We start from the raw sequence: 21449 nt of genomic DNA on the forward strand, positions 1-21449 counted from the left end.
TTTCTATATCTAACCAAATTAATATGCTAACCGGCTTTATCATAACCATATATTGATACAAGATTCTATCCAAAGTTACCATTTCAGTTTTATATAGTTCTTCAGAAAGGGAGAGAAGTCACAAGAATGTAACTGCTGCAGATTAACAGTCTCTTCCCTATTTCTGATAGTGGTAGTTTTAGGGCAGACAAATTTGAGGCAGATACAACAGTAAATGGTGAGTTATCGCAATTGCATAATGACGCAAACGGAGGAGGAGTTACCATTGTTTCTCGAAATACTCTCAATCCTTGAAGGTTCTGCTTTTGATCCATTTCAATCTGTCCCTGAAATATTACGAAATGGAGGTAAGAATCCTTAGAGGTAGACTCTGTTTGATTACTGTTTTTGTGCTTTTCTTTACCTTGAGTTAAGTTCTGGATGAGAAGATACTGATATATTAGAGAAGTTGTATAGAGGTTTGTTGTTGATGATTATTAATCTCTTTTTCTGAATGAGTTTCTTATCTCTGGTGAAAAAAATAAGTTTTTTTATCTCTAGGTTTGTTTCTTTGCACATTGGCACTTTTACATAGTGCAGTGTGGTTGGATGGTTTTTTCTAGAGAAATAGTACAACAAATTGGGCTAAATCAAATCAGAGTTAGGCGGGAACTTCATATTCTTAACCTGACATTGTCCTTTATTCTTTTAGCTTTTCGATTTAATTAATGGTAGAAGACAAAACACAAACCAGGGTAAATTTTCATTTTTACATATAGACTATATCTTTCCATGGTCTATTGCTTATTTAGATTAACCGATTGCATAAATTCTACATTAAGATTTTGAAGCATCTGCATCTCTGATCAGCTGTTGCTTCTTCCAGTGCAGACCTGCAGAATGCGGTTTAGAGTGAAAAGTATGGATTGCCAGCTAAATTACGAGAATACATTTTCAAACTAGAGGTAGAGTCTTTGACGGCATGAATAAGCACTCAGGCCTGTGACAAAACTTAATTTGCGTCTTTTTAGGCTCAAAAGTTTGGCACAAGAATTTTGGTAAGGAACTTTTAATACCTCTGTTTCTTTGGGCAGTTTATACATATCAGAATTGAATACATTGATTAAAATCAGTCTTCTTTCTGTACAAAGGAAAAAATGCCAGACACTCTCTTTTACAGGAATTCTTTTCTTATTGAGTTTTTCATCTAACTTTGCATTTATATATAATGAGATTAATTAAGATGTGTGTTGTAGACACTATTGTTGGTCATCTATGCTTGAGGTATTAGATTCTTTGGCTTTTTATCTTAGTAATTTTCTAGGGAACATTTTTGAATAAGACACCTTGGCGTCAACAGAGATAGTCTTGATAGATTGCTGAGAGATGCATCTTTGCATATACAGTATAAGACACGGTTGTCGGGAATCATTTGATTCTTTACTTATTTGAGGCAGAATAGAATCGATGCATCTTTGCATACACAGTATAAGACACGGTTGTCGGGAATCATTTGATTCTTTACTTATTTGAGGCAGAATAGAATCGATGCATCTTTGCATATACAGTATAAGACACAGTTGTCGGGAATCATTTGATTCTTTACTTATTTGAGGCAGAATAGAATCTATCTTAAAAAGCATTCTAACAGGTTTTCGAGGATTAGATTGCCCAGATAGTAAAAGACAACACGACAAAACATATATTTGGTGAAGTAGTACTAATATGCGGAAGCAATGGGTGATGATCTCCAAAGGCTATAACTTGATGGCAACAGATTGCAGGGCAGCTTCATATGGAGTTATAACAACAAATATGGACAGTGGTGTTTTAGAAATGAGTTAATAATACTCTCTTGAAAAGTAGATGGCGCTTTTAGTGGCAACGACCAACGGAGGATCAAAAAAGCAAGAGATGGTTAGTGTTCTCTTCTGGTCTTTTACTGTACATGAAATTGTGATCTGCTGGACATATTCTTTCTATTTTCATTAACTGGGATTTGGTTTCTGTCTTTTGTGAAAAAACTGATCTGTGCCTTCGTCTTTAGTCTTTGTTACTTTGGAGTGGTACTTGGTGCTGTTTCTGAAATTGATGCAATCTTGATCTTAATTACTACCATGAAATGAATGTGACACAACATTCAAGTAGACGAAAGAGGGACCGAATAGGGCGCCATCTGGTAAGCTTAAAGCAGGGCCTTTATCGAAAACATTTAGACTATAACGCTATGTTCATCGGACGTGGGAGTTGTCCATGATGTTTTCCACCCAAAATGACTTCTTTCATATCAAACACACATCATTTCTTAATGACATCATTTTGATGCCACTCAAATTTAATTACTTTAAAGGTTAGATCACGTCAGGCGTAGAAGGCATGTAATTAAAATTGAGTCTGTAAATTAACTTCTAATGATTGATTATTTTGGCATGCATTGCGTCTCTGCTTTTGCAGTAAAATTGTGTCCTTTATAGTTTGCATCAGATGTTTGAGCTTGTGTGTGCAAAATCAGAAAAATAAGGGACTGCAATAAATCGACAAGGGATTCGTGAATTTTTTTTAAATCAAATTGCAGGAAATATACTAAAGCTAGTTAAATGAACTCCTCTGCTATGCGAGTATGAGTTAAAAACATCAAAATGTAGACAGCAGAGCACCATATACCATTTTTAATATCATAATTTAACATATGTATGACATATCTAATAAGTTTAAACTCTCATTGTAATGTATTGATACCAAACAGAAATATAATAACTTATTTAGAAGTAACTCTTTTTACTTAAAAGATCTCGATCAGATTATACAGCAGATCAAGACTGTCATTATTGCAGGTAAATTTTTCTTTCCATCTCTAGTACTTGTTAAATTGACTCCTTAGGTTTGGCAACATTTCCAGAGTAGGATTTGGATCTCGAGTGCTGAATACCGGCGGGCTAGCAGTCTGATGATATTTAGGGAGTAAGATTTCTCCTAATACCTTCCACAACTAATTCTTTAAGATTCGTTATAATCAGCATTTTTCCACTGATTGTACAAATGTATTTAAGTCTTTGTAGATTTGCTAATTCGCCAACTTGCAGAGTTTGTCCATATCGAGCAATTGATAGTCTTAAGTTAATCAAGTTAGTTCTCTGGGGAGATAATCAGATTCAGCAATAACATATTATATAAAGCATTCGTCTTAAATGTGAAAAACCAAGATAACATACCGGAGAACAAATAATTAAAAGATCACAAATTTTTTGCATAGAATCCCAAAAACAATTCTCTTCTAACCAAGTCCACACACTCAAAGGCCCAAAACAAAAGGAAATTAAACACCCACAAGTAAGCAAACCAATTATCCTTTCTCAATTTCCATCAAATTCAATGAAAGATTCAATATTTAAATTTCCTATTTTGCCAACTGAACTCATCACTGGAATACTCTCAAGGCTTCCTGTGAAAGCCCTCTTGCAGTTCAGCGTGTTTCAAAGTCTTGGCTTGCTTTAATCTCTAGCCCAGAATTTATCAAAACCCATCTTAGTGTATCTGCTAATAGCAAAGATTATACACACCACAGGCTTGTGTTGAGTGGTGTTGACGCCTTTTACAATCTCAAGGACTGTTCTCTTAGATCTTTACTTAGTAGTGACTCTGTGACTGAGGCATTTGACTTGGATTATCCCCAGAATAACCCTACCCCCAAGAAAATGTTTTGGTTGTGGGTTCGATCAATGGATTGATTTGTGTCGTCACTGGGGACACTGACTTGTTTCTATGGAATCCATCAATGAGAAAGTTCAAGAAATTGCCTGATGCTAGACCTATTGGTACACCTGTTTGTTCTAAATATGGTTTTGGATATGATGAGTCCCGTCATGATTATAAGGTAGTATTAGTTATGTTTTTATGATTGATGTAAGTTTGGATCCTGTTAAGGTCAAAATATATAGTCTAAAGAATGATTACTGGAGAACTTTTGTTGAGGATTTTCAAGGTGGAATGCGATCCACTCAGGCGGGTAAGTTTGCAAATGGGAAGCTTCATTGGGCTACGGATGATGATGACTGGAACATCATTTCTATTGATTCGGCTGATGAGAAATGGGGAAAGGTTGAGTAGTCCTGCTATGGAGAAGGATGTAGTCTTTTGCATCTGGCAGTGTTGAGAAGTGATCTTTATGTCTGCTGTAGTTATATGAGTAGTCACACAGATGTGTGGGTTATGAAAGAGTATGGGGTTAAAGAGTCTTGGATTGTATACCATCAAATATCTTAGTGATCTTGAGAATACTTATTTTTCTCGTTTGCTTCCTCCAACTCTTTGCATGTCAAAAAAAGGTGAAATATTGCTTGTAATTGGATTAACTCTCATGATAAACAATCCAAAGGATGAATCGTCCAGATATACAAAGGTTTCTGAGGTTCTTAACTGTTTCGCAACAAACATCTACATTGAAAGCCTAGTTTGGCCCCTTTTACAAAACGAACAAAGCACACAACAAGAATGAAGGTTGCGAAAGCACAAACGAATGACAATGGTGTAGCTAATGACTAGTAAGTGTTCCACCTGATACATTTTTCTATTTCTTTGTCAAATATATAAAAGACATTTCATATTCTAGGAACTTCTTTACACTGCATATGCTTGGAGATTTTATTTTCCCTTTTCCTTTTTGCGTATTTCCATAAAATAATTTTGTGACGACAGTTATTTGGTTGTGGTGTTTGGTGTCTTCTGCTCTCAAAAGTAAATGACATTAGACATTGTTGATCTTTTTGAGCAATGTGTTAACGGGAAGTGTCGTCCCTCTAAGAGGTTTTGCAGCGGGTGAATTGAATTAGCAGTGGGTGACTGAATTGCATGTATTCTTTATTATTGATACTAGAGGAAAGGGACCTCTGCCTTTTGTTTTGGTAGATTAGATTAGACAGAGAACTTTCTTTAGCTCTAAGACTAGGGATCCAAGGAATTGGTGGGAATCCTGAAGAAAGAAAATCCCACTCTTAGAACATTTTGGTGGTTTTCCTTGTTGCTTACGTCTAAACCGTTTTTACCTGTCATATGACATATCATGGGGTGCTTGGTTAACTGATATATACCTTTTGAGATTTTAAGAAATGAAAGCTGATGTTAAGAACAATTAATCTATCCTCTGCTGACTGCATGAGCCAAAATGACGAAGCATGGTTTTTCCGTGTCCTCAACGTTTATTCTTTGTTCCATGAGCATTGAGAGTGACTTCTCTATGTTCGCTAATTGCATATCCCACTTTGTCATCTGTAGGTTGAATGCAGACGAAGCTCAGAACAAGCTTTTCCTTCCCTTGAATATCTGTTGTATGTAGTATCTTGAGAATGTTGTGGCACAAGGTTGAACAAGCTTCTACAATGCTTGATTTCTTTTGTATGCAGTATCTTGAGATTGATTTTTAACTACAAGCAGATCTTCCCTCTGCTACTTATATGTGTTGATGATGCTACTTATGATTTCTTCAACTTGTAATGAATATCCAGTGATACATGGTGAAAGGAAGGACATTATAAAAGCTGTTGGTAATTTGCTGATATAGTATCCAGTTTTGGAGGTTTTCTTGTTGCTAATATCTTACTGTTATTACTTCGACTCTATCTTCCATTATTTTAGTTGTACAATCAGTGGCTGTATCTTCCTTCACTTCAGCATTAGTGTTGGCATTAGCAAAAAGGTTGAATGAGGAGAAAGCATTTAGCTGCTATTATCACGAGAGTAGATTGGGAATACCTGTGAACACGGAATTCTAGGAGAAATAGATCGGGTATGAAGCTTTATTTAATGGGATCCTGTCGGCTCTAGAGTATATGAAAGTGCAAATATTTGTCATCTTTGTCATTTCAAACTGGAAGGTTCCCCATATAATGAATTCTCTTATCTTGTTCTTGATAGAGCTAATTATATCAAAGTTGTCTTTTCAAGAAAAAAAAAAGTTGTCTTTTCAAGAATCTTCATACATTCTGTTTGAATCTTTCATGATATTAATAGTTCAAAAAGAACTAGGTGCTGGGTTTAGGTTGTGTATCACAAAGTAAGAGATGAAAAGCATTGTCAAAGTAAAACTCCACTTCGTTATGGTGTCAACTATTTGTTGTGGCATTGTGAAAATCTGATTCAAGCTATGGTGTCAACTATATGTTGTGGCACTGTGGAAATTTAATTCATGTTAAGAGCAACTAATTCATGGTATCAACTATTTGTTGTGGCATAGTTTTTCTCCGTTCTTAATGTTCATTGAATATTCTCTTATTTCCTTGTGCATAGACAAAGACTTATGTGTGTTCGCAAATTGCGTATCTCACTTTGTTGTTGTAGCATGAACGCGTCGTGACAAAGTTGAACAAGATTCTCCTTCTCTTGAATTTCTGGTGTATGCAGTATCTCGAGATTGTTGTGACAAAATGTTGAACAAGCTTCTCCTTGTTTACAATATCTTGATATGATCACAAGTTGATCTCGATCGCCCAGCTACTTACATATATGATGATTTGTTCAAATTGTAATGTCATGATTTATTATGTATAAAAATAATATTTAAAAGGGTGTAATAATATTTGTATTAGTTATACATAGATTGATAACACTATCAATACTATCAATACAGGATGAAATAATACATGTGAAGCCATGTTCAAATCATCCCAAGAGGGAAACCAGGTTCTTGCTGGGCATGTGAAGCCATAGTAGAAGCTTCGGACAATGTCAAGGATGAAGTATTGGGGGTTTTCTAAAACTAGATATAGGTTAATGGGTCGAAAGAAGGCCAATTTTGAATTATTTCCAATAAGTTTAGGCATTTTTGAACCTTTCACTTTATTTTTCAAGGCATAAGGCTTTGGATTAAGGTTAGGTTAAGTAAAACACATTGTTACTTTTTATTCATTTTCACCCTCAAATTTGCTCTAAAAATTTAATTCTCCCTCAACTTTGAACAATAGACATTCTCCTCCGTTAAAGCAAAGTTGAGGGAGAGTTTGATTTAGTTTGGGGAACAGGGTCAAAAAGATTCCTCCATTTTGTTTTAATGGCTAAAAATATCTTTCATTATAATGTTAGGTCATTTATGCCCTTCCGTTATGAAAGTTAACAAATATACCCTTCATTTGACGGAAATCCCTAAATTAATTCAAATAACCCGATTTTATAAAAAATAACCCACTCTCATATTTTACCCGTTCCAACCTGCCTCCTAAAATAACCAAGTCTTCCTTCTCTCATAATTTCTTCTCCAGCAACTCCATCTCCGACCAACAACTTCTCCCATTCCCTTTCCCACCACCGACGGCTGCCGCCACATCTCCACTGCCCGTTATCGCCACTACAACGCTAAACTAAAACATCAATGTGGCTGTAGCCGTCGGTGGTGGGAAAGGGAATGGGAGAAGTGGTTGGTCGGAGATGGAATTCGCCAGAGTTGCTGGAGGAGAAAATATGAGAGAAGGAATACTTGGTTATTTTCAGAGGCGGGTTGGGACGGGTAAATATGAGATTGGGTTATTTTTAATGAAATAGGGTTATTTGAATCAATTTGGGATTTATGTCAAATGAAGAATATATTTGTTAACTTTCGAGAGGGGCATAAATGATCCAAAATTATAACGGAAGATATTTTTAGCCATTAAAATAAAGTAGAGGGATATTTTTGATCCTTTTTCCTTTGGTTTATGTCCAGATATTAGAGCCTATTTGGCCAAGAAAGTTTTTCACTTTTTTCCGAAAAATAATTTTACTTTATTTAGAAGTTAACGTTTGGTCATGCAAAATCCTAAATACAACGTTTGGTCATGAAAATCCTAAAAATAACTAAAACACCTAAAAACTTGTTTTTGCCTTTTTCACTTTCAATATATTCAAAACAACCAAATTTTTTGCAAAAACTATAATCAAATACTTCATTTTCAACTTCAACTTTAAAATACCAAATAAAGTGAAAAATATTTGATTTTCATGGCCAAACGCCTGCTAAATTAGCAAATACTTTTGGATAATTGGGATTCTTATGCAAAATCTCTAAAAATAAAATAAAATAGTAGGGCAATATTCTCACCTCTTCTAAATCTTATGATTATGAACCACAAATATAATGAACCCTTTCCCAAACACCACCAACTCAAAACAATTCACAGTAGCCGTCACCCATTCCATAATACAAAACTCAACAACAATGGTGAAAATCAATGAAGACAAGGTACTTAAAGCAGTAAACGCTCTTCTCAAATGGAAAAAATTTCAATCCAGTAAAACCCAAAACCCACAATCATATCAAGAAGATGAAGAAGAAACACAATTAGTAGATGATAATTTCATTTACCTTCAATTAACTCTCAAGAAAATCCCACCAAAAGAACTCACTAACCCTCACAAAATCACTCTTTGTCACCCCATTTCAACATTCTCCAATATTTGTCTCATCATTAATGACAATCCCAAAAAACCCCACAACTCAAAATACAATCTTTATGCACCCAACAACTCAAAATCCAAACTTGATGGACCCCAACGCTCAAAATCCAAACTTGATGTACCCCACAATTCAAGAACCAATCTTGATGTTGAAACAGTTCAAAAAAAGATCAAATCTTTAGAAATACCAATTACTAAAGTGTTGAAGTTATCCAAGTTGAAAGCTGAGTATAAGCCTTTTGAAGCTAAAAGGGATTTGTATGAGTCATATGAACTGTTTTTAGCTGATAAAAGAGTGGTTAATTTGCTTCCAGGTTTATTAGGGAAGCAATTTTATAAAAAGAAAAGGAAAGTACCTGTGCCTGTTGATTTAAAGGGGAATAGTAATTGGAAAGAGGAGATAGAAAGAGCGCTTTCGTCGACTTTGTTGTGTTTAGGGAATGGGACTTGTAGTGTTTTGAAAGTTGGGAGAAATGGGATGGAGAGTAGTGAAGTTATGGAGAATGTTTTAGCGGCTATTGATGGAATTATTGAGTTTGTTCCGAAAAAATTGGGTGGTGTTAGAGCTTTTCATTTGAAGTTTTCGGATTCATTGGCATTGCCTATTTATGAGGATTTGCCTGATCAAAGAGAAAATAATGAGAAGAAAAAGAAGTAAAGAAAGTGAAGATTTTTCCAACTAGAAGTCTGACGCATAGGCTGGATCACAATCAAATGTTATGTTTTGTGGTAAATTTGGATGAAATGTTTCCATTTTTATTCTTACTAGGCAGTGAATACAACAATGTGTTCTTTTCCATATTGCTGTCCTTTTATTGTCTGATTTGATCTAGTGTTTTTTCAAGTGGGAAATTCTATTGTTATATTTTTTGGTAGCTTATCAGTGTAATTCAGTTCAATTTATGATAAAAGTGAGAGTTTCAATCATCACGTGCTCAATAGGCCGTCGCTTCATCCTTTTCTATTTTAGCTAGTTTTTATGTGTATTATACGTGCAACTATTTCTACTCATTGCGATCATGCGAGAATGTTTTTTTTGGGTTTGTTCCGAAAAAATTGGGTGGTCTTAGAGCTTTTCATTTGATGTTTTTGGATTCATTGGCATTGCCTATTTATGAAGCTTTGCCTGATCAAAGAGAAAATACCGAGAAGAAAAAGAAGTAGAGAAAGTGAAATCTTAGCTCAACAATCAAATGTTATATTTGGTGGTAAATTTTGATGAAGTGTTTCCATTTTTATTCTTACTAGGCAGTGAATACAACAATGTGTTCTTTTTTATTGTCTGATTTTATCAAGTGTTGTTTCAAGTGGGAAATTCTAATGTTACATTTCTTGGTAGCTTATCAGTGTAGTCGGTTTAATTATGATAAAAGTGAGAGTTTCCATCATCATGCGCTTCAAAGGCCAGTTGTTTCATCCTCTTTTATTTCTACTCATTGCGATCATGCGAGAATGTTTGAGCTGCATTAAAGGAATTGTTGGGTTTGTTCCGAAAAAAATGGGTGGTCTTAGACCGTTTCGTTTGATGGTTTCGGATTCGTTGACATTGCCTGTTTATGAAGCTTTGCCTGATCAAAGTGAAAATGCTGAGAAGAAAAAGCAGAGAAAGTGAGATCTTGGCTCTTCAAAAAAAAAATTCCAGTGCGTAAGTAATTAACGCATAGGCTCATAATCAAATGCTATGTTTTGTGGTAAATTTGGATGAAGTGTGTTCCGTTTTTGTTCTTACTAGGCAGTGAATACTACGGTGTGTTCTTTTTCCTTTTGCTGTAGTCCTTGTATTGTCTGATTTGATCTAGTGTTGTTTCAAGTGGGAAATCTCTTAGTAGCTTATCAGTGTAGGCGGTTCAATTTATGATAAAAGTGAGTTTCAATCAATCATGTGCTCAAAAGGACAGTTGTTTCATCCTTTTCTATTTTAGCTACTTATGTGTATTATACGTGCAACTGTAATAATATAGAAAGAGCATGCTCGTCGACTTTGTTGTGTTTAGGGAGTGGGACTTGTAGTGTTTTGAAAATTGGGAGACGAGGAATGGAAAATGGTGAAGTTATGGAGAATGTTTTAGCTGCCATTGAAGAAATTGTTGAGTTTGTTCTGAAAAAATTGGGTGATGTTAGAGCTTTTCATTTGAAGTTTTCTGATTCATTGGCATTGCCTGTCTATGAGGGTAAGTAATCGACGCATACGCTCACAATCAAATGTTACCTTTTTTTTGGTAAATTTGGATTAAGTGTTTTCGTTTTTAATCTTATTATTAGGTAGTGAATACAACAATGTGTTCTTTTTCCTTTTGCTGTCCTTTTATTGTCTGGTTTGATCTAGTGTCGTTTCATAGTGAGAAATTCTAATGTTATATTTTTTGGTAGCTTATCAGTGTAGTCGGTTCAATTTATGATAAAAGCGAGAGTTTCAATCATCATGCGCTTCAAAGGCCAGTGTTTCATACTTTTCTATTTTAGCTAGTTGTTGTGTATTATACGTGCAACTATTTCTAATCACTGGGATCATGCGAGAATTTTGCTCTAATATCTTGAGCAGTCATAAACTTTAGCTGATTCCTGATCCCTCGTTTTTTTAGGTTTACAAAACTTAAAGCGTTGATAAATTTGGTTTTGGATTCTGCATAGGACAGCTATATCTGTTATGGCATTTTATATGTGGATTGTGTATGTGCTTGTTTTATGTCATAAATGCTAAGCAACAGCAGCACAGGTGTTATGCTAGGACAAGTTTCATTTTAATAATATGGTGATGAGGTAATCATTGGTATAGACAACAAAGGATCAGAACATGAGATGCAAAAAATAAAACATCCAAGGTTCATTACAGAGCTTTTATGCAGAAATGGTGTATCTTAGATGGAAGAAATAAGGCCTCTCTCTTTGAGGAATGCGATGCAATCATCAAACATCTCTTCAATGGACTTGAATTTCATTCCTAAGCCCTCCAGCTTCGAAGTGTTGAATTCATAGGGAGGTCGATCCAATTCCTTAAACCTGAAATAGCAGTGTTGGCAAATGGGAATCTTCATCAAAGAGGTACTGCATTTCTTTCTAGTTTCTATTACTATATGATTTTAGCAGAGATAATGAATAAAGATGTAGCTGTAGATATTTCTAGGTCACAGAGACAGATTCAAGAACTAAAAGCAGTAAAGTGCACCTCTTTTTCTTACTATACTCACATACATACATAGGTTTTAGTTTTTCACTTCTGTATGAATAGTAACGTATGCAGGATTTTGTGCAAGTGTTATAGTCCCACTAACAAAACTTGACTTGTACATTGCGTTGTGACTTGAGCTTTAGGGGTTTTAAGGAGTTACTTCATGTTCTAAATTAGTGTTTACTTTGTTGTATTTTGAAGTGGTGCTAACTACATAAACCAAATGTTTATCTAAAATATTATACAGTGAAATTTTAGCAAAGCAATGTCTGATGACTGTTCCTGCTATAATCCGCCACTACATAAGTCAGACCTCTCTATAACAGTCATCCTCTATAACAACATTTCACTATAACAACCATGCTTTTGTGGAACCGATCTATTTCATGTTATGTTATGAAATATATTCTCTATAACAACATTTCGCTATAGCAGCCAAAAAGTATCAGAACAAACGATGTTATTATAGAGAAGATGTTGTTATTGAGTTTTGACTGTATGTAACTTGCGTTTGAGACAATAGGTTCAAATGCACCCACAGCTTATGTAATGGATCTGCCTCTTCTCGGGATTATACTAACCTTTTAGGAATAGGCAAAGACGGGTAGCGCTCTGATAGAATCGAGACAAGTTGATTGTTGTCAAGAACTTTTGAGCTGCAAAGGAACCTCCCATGAGCACTTGGATGCTCATAAACAAGTATATGAGAGAGAGCTACATCATCTATGTGAACGTAACCCATTCTTCCATGGAATTCAAACTTATCTGTCTGTCCTTTAAGCAAACCAAGAACATCATTTGCTGTTGAACACAAATCTGGAGGCAAACTTGGCCCAATGATGAAAGAGGGAAGTAGTGTCACAAGATCAATGGTGTTGTTTTCACAGAATTCCCAAGCAGCCTTCTCAGCTAGGGTCTTTGATAGTACATACCAAATCTTGCATGGAAAGAGTAAAATGGTGAGATACTGAGATCATTGTTTATATTTCCCATCCAAATTTATATGACACTGTTCTGATTTTGGTACGTGTCAAAGTGTTTGATCCCATTCTATTTCTATAAACCTTCCAAGAAAAGTCAAGAAAATATTTAAATTTTAGGATGTGTTTGGTATGAAGGGAAATGTTTTCCTCGAAAAATAAGTAGGTTGCTAACTTATTTTCTGGTGTTTGATGAGTAAACAGAAAAAGTTGTCTGAATAGCATTTATGTAATTTAGGCAAACACAACGAGGGTGGATATGGGATCGGTGGGTGTGGAGGTGGGGGTGGGTAGGGGTGGGGAAGGGCAAAGGGGAAATGGGCGTGGGAGGTAGATCAATGTGAAATGCCGTTTGTTAAACTTACTTTTCCTAATTTTACAAGGGAAGTCATTTTCTGACTTTTAAGAAACTTGTTTTCCTGGTGGAAATGTTGACCAACCAAACATAGAAAATTTCCTCCATTCTGAACACACCCTTAAAGTTTTAACTGATATTCTCACTATCAAACTATCTTTTCAACTACTACTTTAGTACACACTTCTGTATGTAAAGTCAAACTAATATTTAAACTTCATACTCAATCAAATATCAAACGGAATGGACCGAGTATTTTATAGGAAATGTTAATAGCAGAACAGATGTATATACCTCAAATTTTTTGCAGAATTCGACAGAGCTCCAAGATGATTCATCCAAGGGTATGTTAGGGTCAATGTCATCTCTTACCCTTGCTGTCGAAGAAGAGGAAGTCAAAACCACACGTCTCAGTCTTGCGTTTTTCTTACAGGATCTTAGCACATTTAAGGTACCATCTACTGCAGGATTCAAGATTTCAACCTGCAGCATGCAAAATTAGTTACTTGAAGGTCATTCACTCCGTTCGATTTTATATGGTACTCTTTTTTTCAGTCAAATATTGTCATATAAAATGAAACGGATAGAAGATTTTGGATACCGTGGCATCAAAAGTAGGCTTTCCCAAGACAGGTGAGGCAGTATGAAAAACACCTTCACAACCCATAATCGCATCATCAAAGCTGCCTTCATCAGTTAGGTTAGCCTTCACCAGACGAAGTCTCTCCTTTGCTCCTTGTAGCTTCCATAGATGTCCTACTTTCTTCTGGTTCCCTAATTTATTAACATAAAAACGTCATTACCATGAAATAGATGAGTGGATGAATCTCCATTACTAGTAACTATATTACAAGAATTCATTTATGCATACGTATCCCTTTAGGGGCAGAGCTATTGCCGCTTGTCTCACGAGCAGAGCACACCAGCAGCGTGCATCGCGTGATTCTAATGTGTTGTTTGCACTTGACTGGGTGGGCAATTGACCGGAATATATTTGATTCGCCCCGCCTACTTATCTTGATTGACAACATTAAAGAGAAAGCCACAGTTTTGTGTTAACATGCTATGGTCTCATCACCCTTACGAGGTAGTGATGCGTTTCACGTGCTCTAAGCCAGACCTGTGTGTGGTTAGGAAGATTGGCCACAGAGTGGTACAACCCTACCCTACCACCTATAGGACGGCTGCCCCAAAAGGAACCCTTATTCATGGGGAGTCTATTGACCTGTATAGATGGATCAATTGCTTATCAGTGTATATATACTACATATTGAATCCCCTTGAAAGGTATAAATTATATTTTAACTCTACCCAGTGAGTATTTTCACTTATGATTGTGTGTAACTATTCGATGTCAATACAAATGTATGCAGGGGCAGAGCTACATGTTATGAAGGGAAAAGGAAAAGGGATGTTATGCGACTGATGGATTTGGACCATCCACCTCTATGAAGGGAAAAGGTTGGAGCTCACCAAATCAGCCACCCTCAATCCCACGAGGGGAGTTCAACTGGACCCCTTTAGTCGAAAAATTTCCTTATGCAGATAAGGTAAAGGAACAAAACTTATATATATAAACTGTTGAATCCCTTTGTACAAGGGAAGCTTTAGCATAGCAGCATAGGTGGTTCAAAAATTGCTTTAGGTCGCAGGTTTGAATCCTCATTATGGTATTCCTGCGTTCTTTTGAGTCCCTTCGTTAGAATTTCTGATTTCACCACTGAATGTGACATAGACTAGTAATGAGATGAGAGTATGAGTAGTCGATGTACCTGGATCTCTAACTGTGCCAATGACATGATAACCAGACAAGAGAAGACGTTTGATCAACCATGAAGCTACAAAACCAGATGCACCTGTCACACATACTTTTCCCTTGTAATTATTGGTGTTTTCTTCTACTACTATATTTTTATCCTCTTTTATTTCCATGTTTTTCAACTTCTTGGTAGCACCAAGTTCATGTATTGATGTGTATATATAGGGGAAAGTTGGGCTTTCTTGAAGTTGGTTTAAAGAAGGTGAATCATTAATTTTCTGTGGCTTTTTTTGCACTCACTACCTGCATTAGTTTTTTTCTTTTTCCAACTAATAAAAACCCTAACACCCTATTGCCGCTTTAGATTAATACTAGTATTAATCAAATTGTCTTTGTGTGATTAAGAGTTGTAAGCAAATTATTTTTGTATGATTAAGAGTCCTAAGCAAATTATCTTTGTGATTAAAGTTGTATGTGAATTGTTTTTGTGTGATTAAGAGTTTATTTGTACTCGTAGAAAGTTTCATGGCTTAAATTTTCTTCTAGAAAACATTAAAAATAACTTATATATTTTACACGGTGATTAATTTTCTAATAAATCTTACCAGATGTGCTGTAAGACAGAAGCATATTATTAGAATTTAAACTTAATGAGTTCAACCTTGAAGATTCTTGACGCCGAATTTATTGTACTATTATAATTATGGGTTCAAATATAATATTTGTCGAGATTTTAGTAGTAATATTTTTTTACATATATTTTTATATTCAATATTGAAAATTATGACCGCTAGCCAAAAGGTTACAGACTACATATGCCTCAGCATAATGACTCACACTTGGTTTGGTGAATTGCATAAAATTATCTTGGTATAAATTTTTGGTATTGTTTATCCACTTGTGCTTGGTCTTTTAAGTCCTACATCGCTAATCTTGATATTTAATTTAATACACTAATTGATGTATTATTTTATACCTAAATATAACTGGGAATAACTATACATGGACTAAACATCCAAATACAAAATTACCTTTTATATTTTCTTAAATCTATCATCAACACTCTTTCGATTCTAAATTTTTTTAAAAACAAACTCATATTTAGCTAGTTATGCTATACATCACATTTTTGGCATAAAGAATCAAACGCCTGATAAAAGTATCCCTGCCGCGAGTAATATTTTTAAGACAACTATTACAAGAATGTAAAAGGAAGCTTTTCAATTCAATCTTCATTTTCTGTTAAAAAAATAAAGCTCTCCTTGGTGCTAGTTTCTCCCTGTTATGTTTCTATCACGAGAAAGACGCACCAAAGAGGTATCCCCAAGAGAACATCAGGTCGTATGACAAGAAGATTGCACCGTTATTTTTTTTTTTAAAATAATATAATTTATTTGTAAGATTACGGCAATGTATCAAATAGCGATTCATACATATACTTGGAATTTTAAGATATTACCATATGTGCTTAAAATGGTATAATTATCTCGGAAAGTCACCTCAGCTCGATGCTAACATCCAACTATGATAGAATTATCCCAAATACATGCTCCAGGATAAAAGCAGCTTAACGAAAGATAATTCCCCATTCTCCTCCAATACTAGTACATTCCTTGATCTAAATTTAAGGACCTTCCCCATTACGATCGGATCTAGCCTGGAAAGTATACGAGTACGGCAAATTCAAATCCAAACTCCGAGTTGAAAAATTCACTGAACGTGTCCATATAATAAACTTCAAATCCTGAATCCACCTCTGATCCCTGTACTTCTAAGTGGTCAAATTTGAACCTAAAACTTCTATTTACCTCCCGCAGAAATTATGGAAGACTTTTGAGTGAAATTTTCCATAAAATAGCAATTCATAACATTGAAAAGTTAGTATCACGTGAAACCTTGAACCAATCCAAACTTCCTTTAGAAGCTATAGCCTAGTCTCTATAGTTCCATTTTACTAAACTTCAAAAGTTTGATCCTGTAAATGTCAAGGGAAAAGAAATCTTTTGCAATACACTGCTACTTAGTGTTTAGAATATTATGCACCAGAGCTTCCTAGAATCAAAGAACTGAAAAACAAAAGAAAACGATGAGCCTTCTAGAGCTTATTACGCTTAGTCCCCTTTGATTCTACAGACGAAATAGGAGGGATGATTCTATATTCTTGTTTTGGTGTTTCCTCCTTCTGGACTTCATCTTTGTTGCTCACATCATCATCATTGTCCTCAAGGACATCCTTCGAAAAAGCATTAGGACTTGCCTTGATACAGCTTTGAAGAGCGACAAACGGACTAACGCACTCAGAGCCCTACAGTGGGAAATTCAGAAATTTCAACATGTTAAAAGGAAGAAAATGGAAAATACAAACTCATCTTCTATTCCCTTTCTGTTCAAAAAGACGGTGTTTGAGCATTTCTTTTTCAATGTCCTGTATGAATGAAAGGAAGACGACAAAGGTTCCTGATCATATTTATTACATTTACATCCTAGTCAATTTACTGCAAGGAACCAATCTTTGATGCCTGGTTTTGTCTAATGACATTTATACTAGTATTTTGTTCTAGAGTATGGAGAAAGCAAAACTGAAATCCTCTCAAGCAGAAAAAAGAAAAGCAGCCTCTAGAAACATATTATCTATAATTTGATCTACCTTTTCGAAAAAAACAAGAAAGGAAAAAGAAAAAACACATAATATTAATCTTCCTCTCACAATATAGAACACATAAATAGGTACAACTCTAGCTGAATAACCTAACCAATGTTTACCATGTTACAACTTATGTGGGCACTTAATAAGCTGAACTTCATACAGGAATATCAGCTCCGAGGCAAGAAAAAAAAAAAAAAATGAAACAAGATATGACATCTCTCCACAGGAGATGAGCAAGAAAGACCAATAATATAAATTACAAAAAGAACAAGGAGCATATAAATGCAGTTACCTTTTCTTCAGCTGTGCTCTTGAGGAAACAGAGGAAAGCGTCTGAAAACTGGTCACCGCAGGGGCCACCCCGTAAATGAGCAATGCAAGGGCATTCTAGGGCTTTCCGAGCTTTCTCGTCAATTGACTAAAAGTAGAGTTTCAGTTTCTTGAGCATAGATAAGTAACAAATTTCAACTTTTATTGAGTAAGTTTATGATCCGAAAAAACTGAACCAACCTCATCCTCACCATCTTCACCATATGCTGCAGCTTCTACAAGAGAGGGGATAAAAATTTGTGATGTGTTCTATAAATTCTTGCACCAGGTATTCTTGTTATTTCTCAATAATTTTAGATGAAAATGAGAAATGCAGAGTCCTAGGAACCTTTCAACTTAAATATGGTTCCAGCATCTTAAGCAGTAGTCAGTCAATACTTATTACACGGCTCAAGTCTTCAAAAATAGCAACTACTTCCACTACAGATTAAGTATGCCTGTTGATGTTATACAAATAGATGAATAGATAACTGTAATTATTGGATCTAAAGACAATGCGTCTGAGAGGAATTTGAGATAACAACAGACACTCAGAGAGACATACAGATAATAGCAGAGAAAGTTGCAAAAAAAGAAACTACAGTGAGAAATAATGTTTATTAAAAGCCGTAGCTTTCTCTCTCTCTCTCTCTCTTTTTGTTTTTTTGAGAATGGTAACAAACAATAGCTTTGTCACTTAAAACAATGAAGTGATGCGAAGCAAGGGATCATCGCTTCATGGTGAAACTACGCTCTTCAGATAAGTGTGCGCTTCAAGCAATGATGTGCAACGTGATCCTAGTGAGAAATGGTATATTCTTAGAATTTCAAGTTTATGGAGTAGGTTCAATATTGAAATATCATATATCAGAAATAGAAATTTGATTATTACAGTGCTAAATTCACGTATGTATGGTATTTTTAATTTTTCGTAAATTGCACGCTTCACTTTAAAAAAGTGTGCGCTTTACTTCTCTCTTTTCCTTTCAAGCTCCATCGATCTTGTTGCTTTTTTGCGCTCTTCGCTTCTGACAAGCTGGTGAGAAAACAATACGTGCAAAAATGCAGTGATAGCTAATCACGTCGGAAGTTAAATCAGAGCTCTTATCAGTTCCCAACCCAGAAAATAGTAAAATATTTGCAATCGATCAACTTTGCCTCAATCCCAAAATAGTTGAGCTCGGTTATAACATCACGTATCAATACACGAAAAACATATAGTATTATATAAGCAAAAACAAAACCAAAGATTCCTTAATGAGTGTTAAGATGAAGGACTTTCAGCCTAACTCGACCCCAAAAATTAGTTCATGAGGTGAGGATTGTTCAAGACCCTCTAGGAGACAAACAACCCATCCCTCAACCAATGTGGGACACTTAACACCTTGGCATGCCTAGAACTAGCAAATGGAAGCATGGATAACATAAGATAGGGGCCTAATATGGAGAGACACGAGAATAAGAATAGGTCTGGCTCTAATACCATGTTAGGAAGATGGGCCTTGGGCCTAACTCAACCTCAAAAGCTAGAACATAAACTAACGATTGCTCAAAACTATATAAGGAGACAAACAACTTATCCCTCAACCAATGTGGGACACTTGATAATGGGTAACAGGAAAACTGCATTCTAGATTATCTTCTCTTAAATATCCCCCACCTTTATCTGGTGGCAGCAAAGCATAGGAAACCACACCCTGTTTCCCTCACCACCGAAGGTGAATATGGTGTTTTTTTTTTTTTTGGCAACTAACTTTTTATTAATCATCAAAGCGAATAGTTACAAAACCATAGCAGCCCTAACACAGGTTGCTATCTAAGGAGAAAAAACTCAAAGATTACAGCAGAGATATAAGGCAGCTTAGAAAGTCATCTGCTGTAACCTAGATCTAATTCCCACAGGACCTCTCACACAACATACATACGCTATCTCTCTTGCTACTACATTCCACTGCTTATTCTTATCTTCAAAAGTTTCTTTCCATCCACACAGCATGCACGAATTCAGTGTAGACTAATTTGAGAGTTTGAGCAGCTTGTGACTTGCCCTTTGTCTTGCTGAGCACCCATTTCAAATGATTCTCCCAATTAGCAGCAGCATTATAATCCTCTTTAATCCAGGAAAGAAGTTTCATCCATAGGCACTTTGAGTAGTCACAATGCACAAATATATGATCTCGAGTTTCTAAGTGAACACGGCAGAGTTTGCACTTCAGATCCACATCTAGTCCCCATTGTGAATCTAGATTTTTAAGTACATGGGTACAGAGAAACACTTTACCTACTACGTCTTTCTTAGTCGATACAAACTTATTATACTTATATACTTTTGAATAACTTAGACTATACATGAGTATACCAGCTAGTTGGGATTAAGATTATCGTCTTTACTACCCTCACATTCAGTGACAGAGGAAGGAAGGAAGGAGATTCAATTCATCCGAAAACTATACAACATGTATAGGCTAAAAACAATTCTGTTACACATATATTAAATTTTGAATCCCCTTAACATAAGAAAAATACAAGTTCATACTCAAGGTGAGGCATTTTTGGATTTTTTTGAATCCCCTTATCAGAATTCCTAGCTCTGCCACTGCTCACATTAAGTCTGGTTGGTAGAGATATAGCGTAGCGATAGGTGGGAGATTTAGAGAATCTAAAGTTTTAGATCCCTAATTACATATTATCTAGCATTGGAGTCAAATGGACTAGAACAAGACTCAATAGATAGAGAGGATTCATATAGTCGGCCCAAAAGGTTTGGGATTGAAGTAGTTATCGCTGTTCTTAATTGTTAAATACATACTATCGCTCGAGCCAAGAGAAGGAAAAAAGATCCATCTACTACTTTCACTAATATACATTCGCCCATGCCCACCACCCAGGGGTGGGGGTGGAGTTTACACTGTATATAAGGCTAAACTTATTTTTTATGTATATGTAGTAAATTTTGAATCCCCTTGACTTCTTCGTATGTCTACGCCTTCATATTTTTTAAACCCCTTAATGAAAATCCCGACTCCACCTCAGTCACCACTGGCCTCCTCAACTCCTCTCCAAACCAAAAATAGAAGGAGAAAGATTTTTTGTTTTTTGATAATGCAAATAATTTTATTAACAATGGAAATCCCCGTATACAAGCCGTAAACCAAAAGAAGAACCTATTACCTACACCAAAATATGGTTCTCAAGAAAAGAGATTCAATCCGCTATACAAATAGGGACCTCGTAAGTACACCAAAAGGTAACTAGAGACAAAACTCTCCTATGCAATTTTTACAAAGTTAAGGACTTGTAAGTCCTTATAGTGCAGTTACTAAGCCGTACAAGTCTTTGAATCTTGATTCTTGAAAAGGGAGCAAAAATACATCCAAAAGCTTTAAAAAAATAAATTTAAAAAAAAAGAGTAAAAGGGAAAATTGAGGAATAAAGTTGAGAACCTGTAAGTCCTTATAATGCAATTACTAAGCCATACAATTCTTTGAATCTTGATTCTTGAAAAAGAGCAAAAAAAAAAAAAAGAATTGAGGAGTACCAGCAATCAAAGAATCAAGAGAACGTGGTTGAGAATCATTATTAACACTTTGAGATTGATTGTCAATGGCATCACTTTGCACTTGTCCCATTTTTTCCCTTAACAATTGATGAAACTGCTGAGTCTTTGACTCTTCGGCCTTTTGTTGATACGACAATATAGAAATTTAGGGTGTGTTCGGTAATAACGGAGAATGGTTTTTAAGAAGATTTTTTTACGAATATAAGTGATTTATAAGTAATTTATCTATTCATTTTCTTGTTTTTGCTATGAAAGTTGAAAAATATTGTTT

General features: G+C 35.4%; 3 protein-coding genes, 1 long non-coding RNA gene and 1 pseudogene across 7 annotated transcripts; 2 read left to right on the top strand and 3 right to left on the bottom strand.

The window, feature by feature from the left end:
• LOC132615097 (FRIGIDA-like protein 3) overlaps positions 1 to 21449 on the bottom strand; it is a 62472-nt pseudogene that overhangs the window by 12612 nt on the left and 28411 nt on the right.
• LOC132613942 (uncharacterized) lies at positions 8 to 6563 on the top strand. 4 transcript variants are annotated; one of them, XR_009572132.1, is made up of 5 exons: positions 8 to 347; positions 866 to 1037; positions 1631 to 4520; positions 5251 to 5761; positions 6313 to 6563. It is a non-coding gene; the product is annotated as an uncharacterized LOC132613942 (long non-coding RNA). The 4 variants fall into 4 exon arrangements; XR_009572133.1 differs by lacking the exon at positions 6313 to 6563 and having other exon boundaries at positions 5251 to 5535; positions 5653 to 6306; XR_009572134.1 differs by lacking the exon at positions 5251 to 5761.
• LOC132614075 (uncharacterized) lies at positions 8044 to 10820 on the top strand. Its single transcript, XM_060328433.1, has one exon. The coding sequence runs from the start codon at positions 8081 to 8083 to the stop codon at positions 9056 to 9058; it is 978 nt and encodes a 325-aa protein (XP_060184416.1). The 5' UTR covers positions 8044 to 8080; the 3' UTR covers positions 9059 to 10820.
• Positions 11135 to 15015, bottom strand: LOC132614074 (tetraketide alpha-pyrone reductase 1-like). Its single transcript, XM_060328432.1, has 5 exons — positions 14677 to 15015; positions 13506 to 13678; positions 13199 to 13387; positions 12151 to 12506; positions 11135 to 11400 (listed from the first exon to the last, which is right to left on the bottom strand). Exons 1-5 carry the CDS (start codon positions 14834 to 14836, stop codon positions 11259 to 11261), a joined length of 1020 nt encoding a protein of 339 aa, XP_060184415.1. The 5' UTR covers positions 14837 to 15015; the 3' UTR covers positions 11135 to 11258.
• Positions 16495 to 21391, bottom strand: LOC132615102 (mitochondrial intermembrane space import and assembly protein 40 homolog). Its single transcript, XM_060329655.1, has 4 exons — positions 21158 to 21391; positions 17821 to 17855; positions 17603 to 17728; positions 16495 to 16968 (listed from the first exon to the last, which is right to left on the bottom strand). The coding sequence occupies exons 1-4, from the start codon at positions 21246 to 21248 to the stop codon at positions 16759 to 16761; spliced, it is 462 nt and encodes a 153-aa protein (XP_060185638.1). The 5' UTR covers positions 21249 to 21391; the 3' UTR covers positions 16495 to 16758.

This window comes from Lycium barbarum, chromosome 10 (genome assembly GCF_019175385.1).
Source record: "Lycium barbarum isolate Lr01 chromosome 10, ASM1917538v2, whole genome shotgun sequence".
Classification (NCBI taxonomy): Eukaryota; Viridiplantae; Streptophyta; class Magnoliopsida; order Solanales; family Solanaceae; genus Lycium; species Lycium barbarum.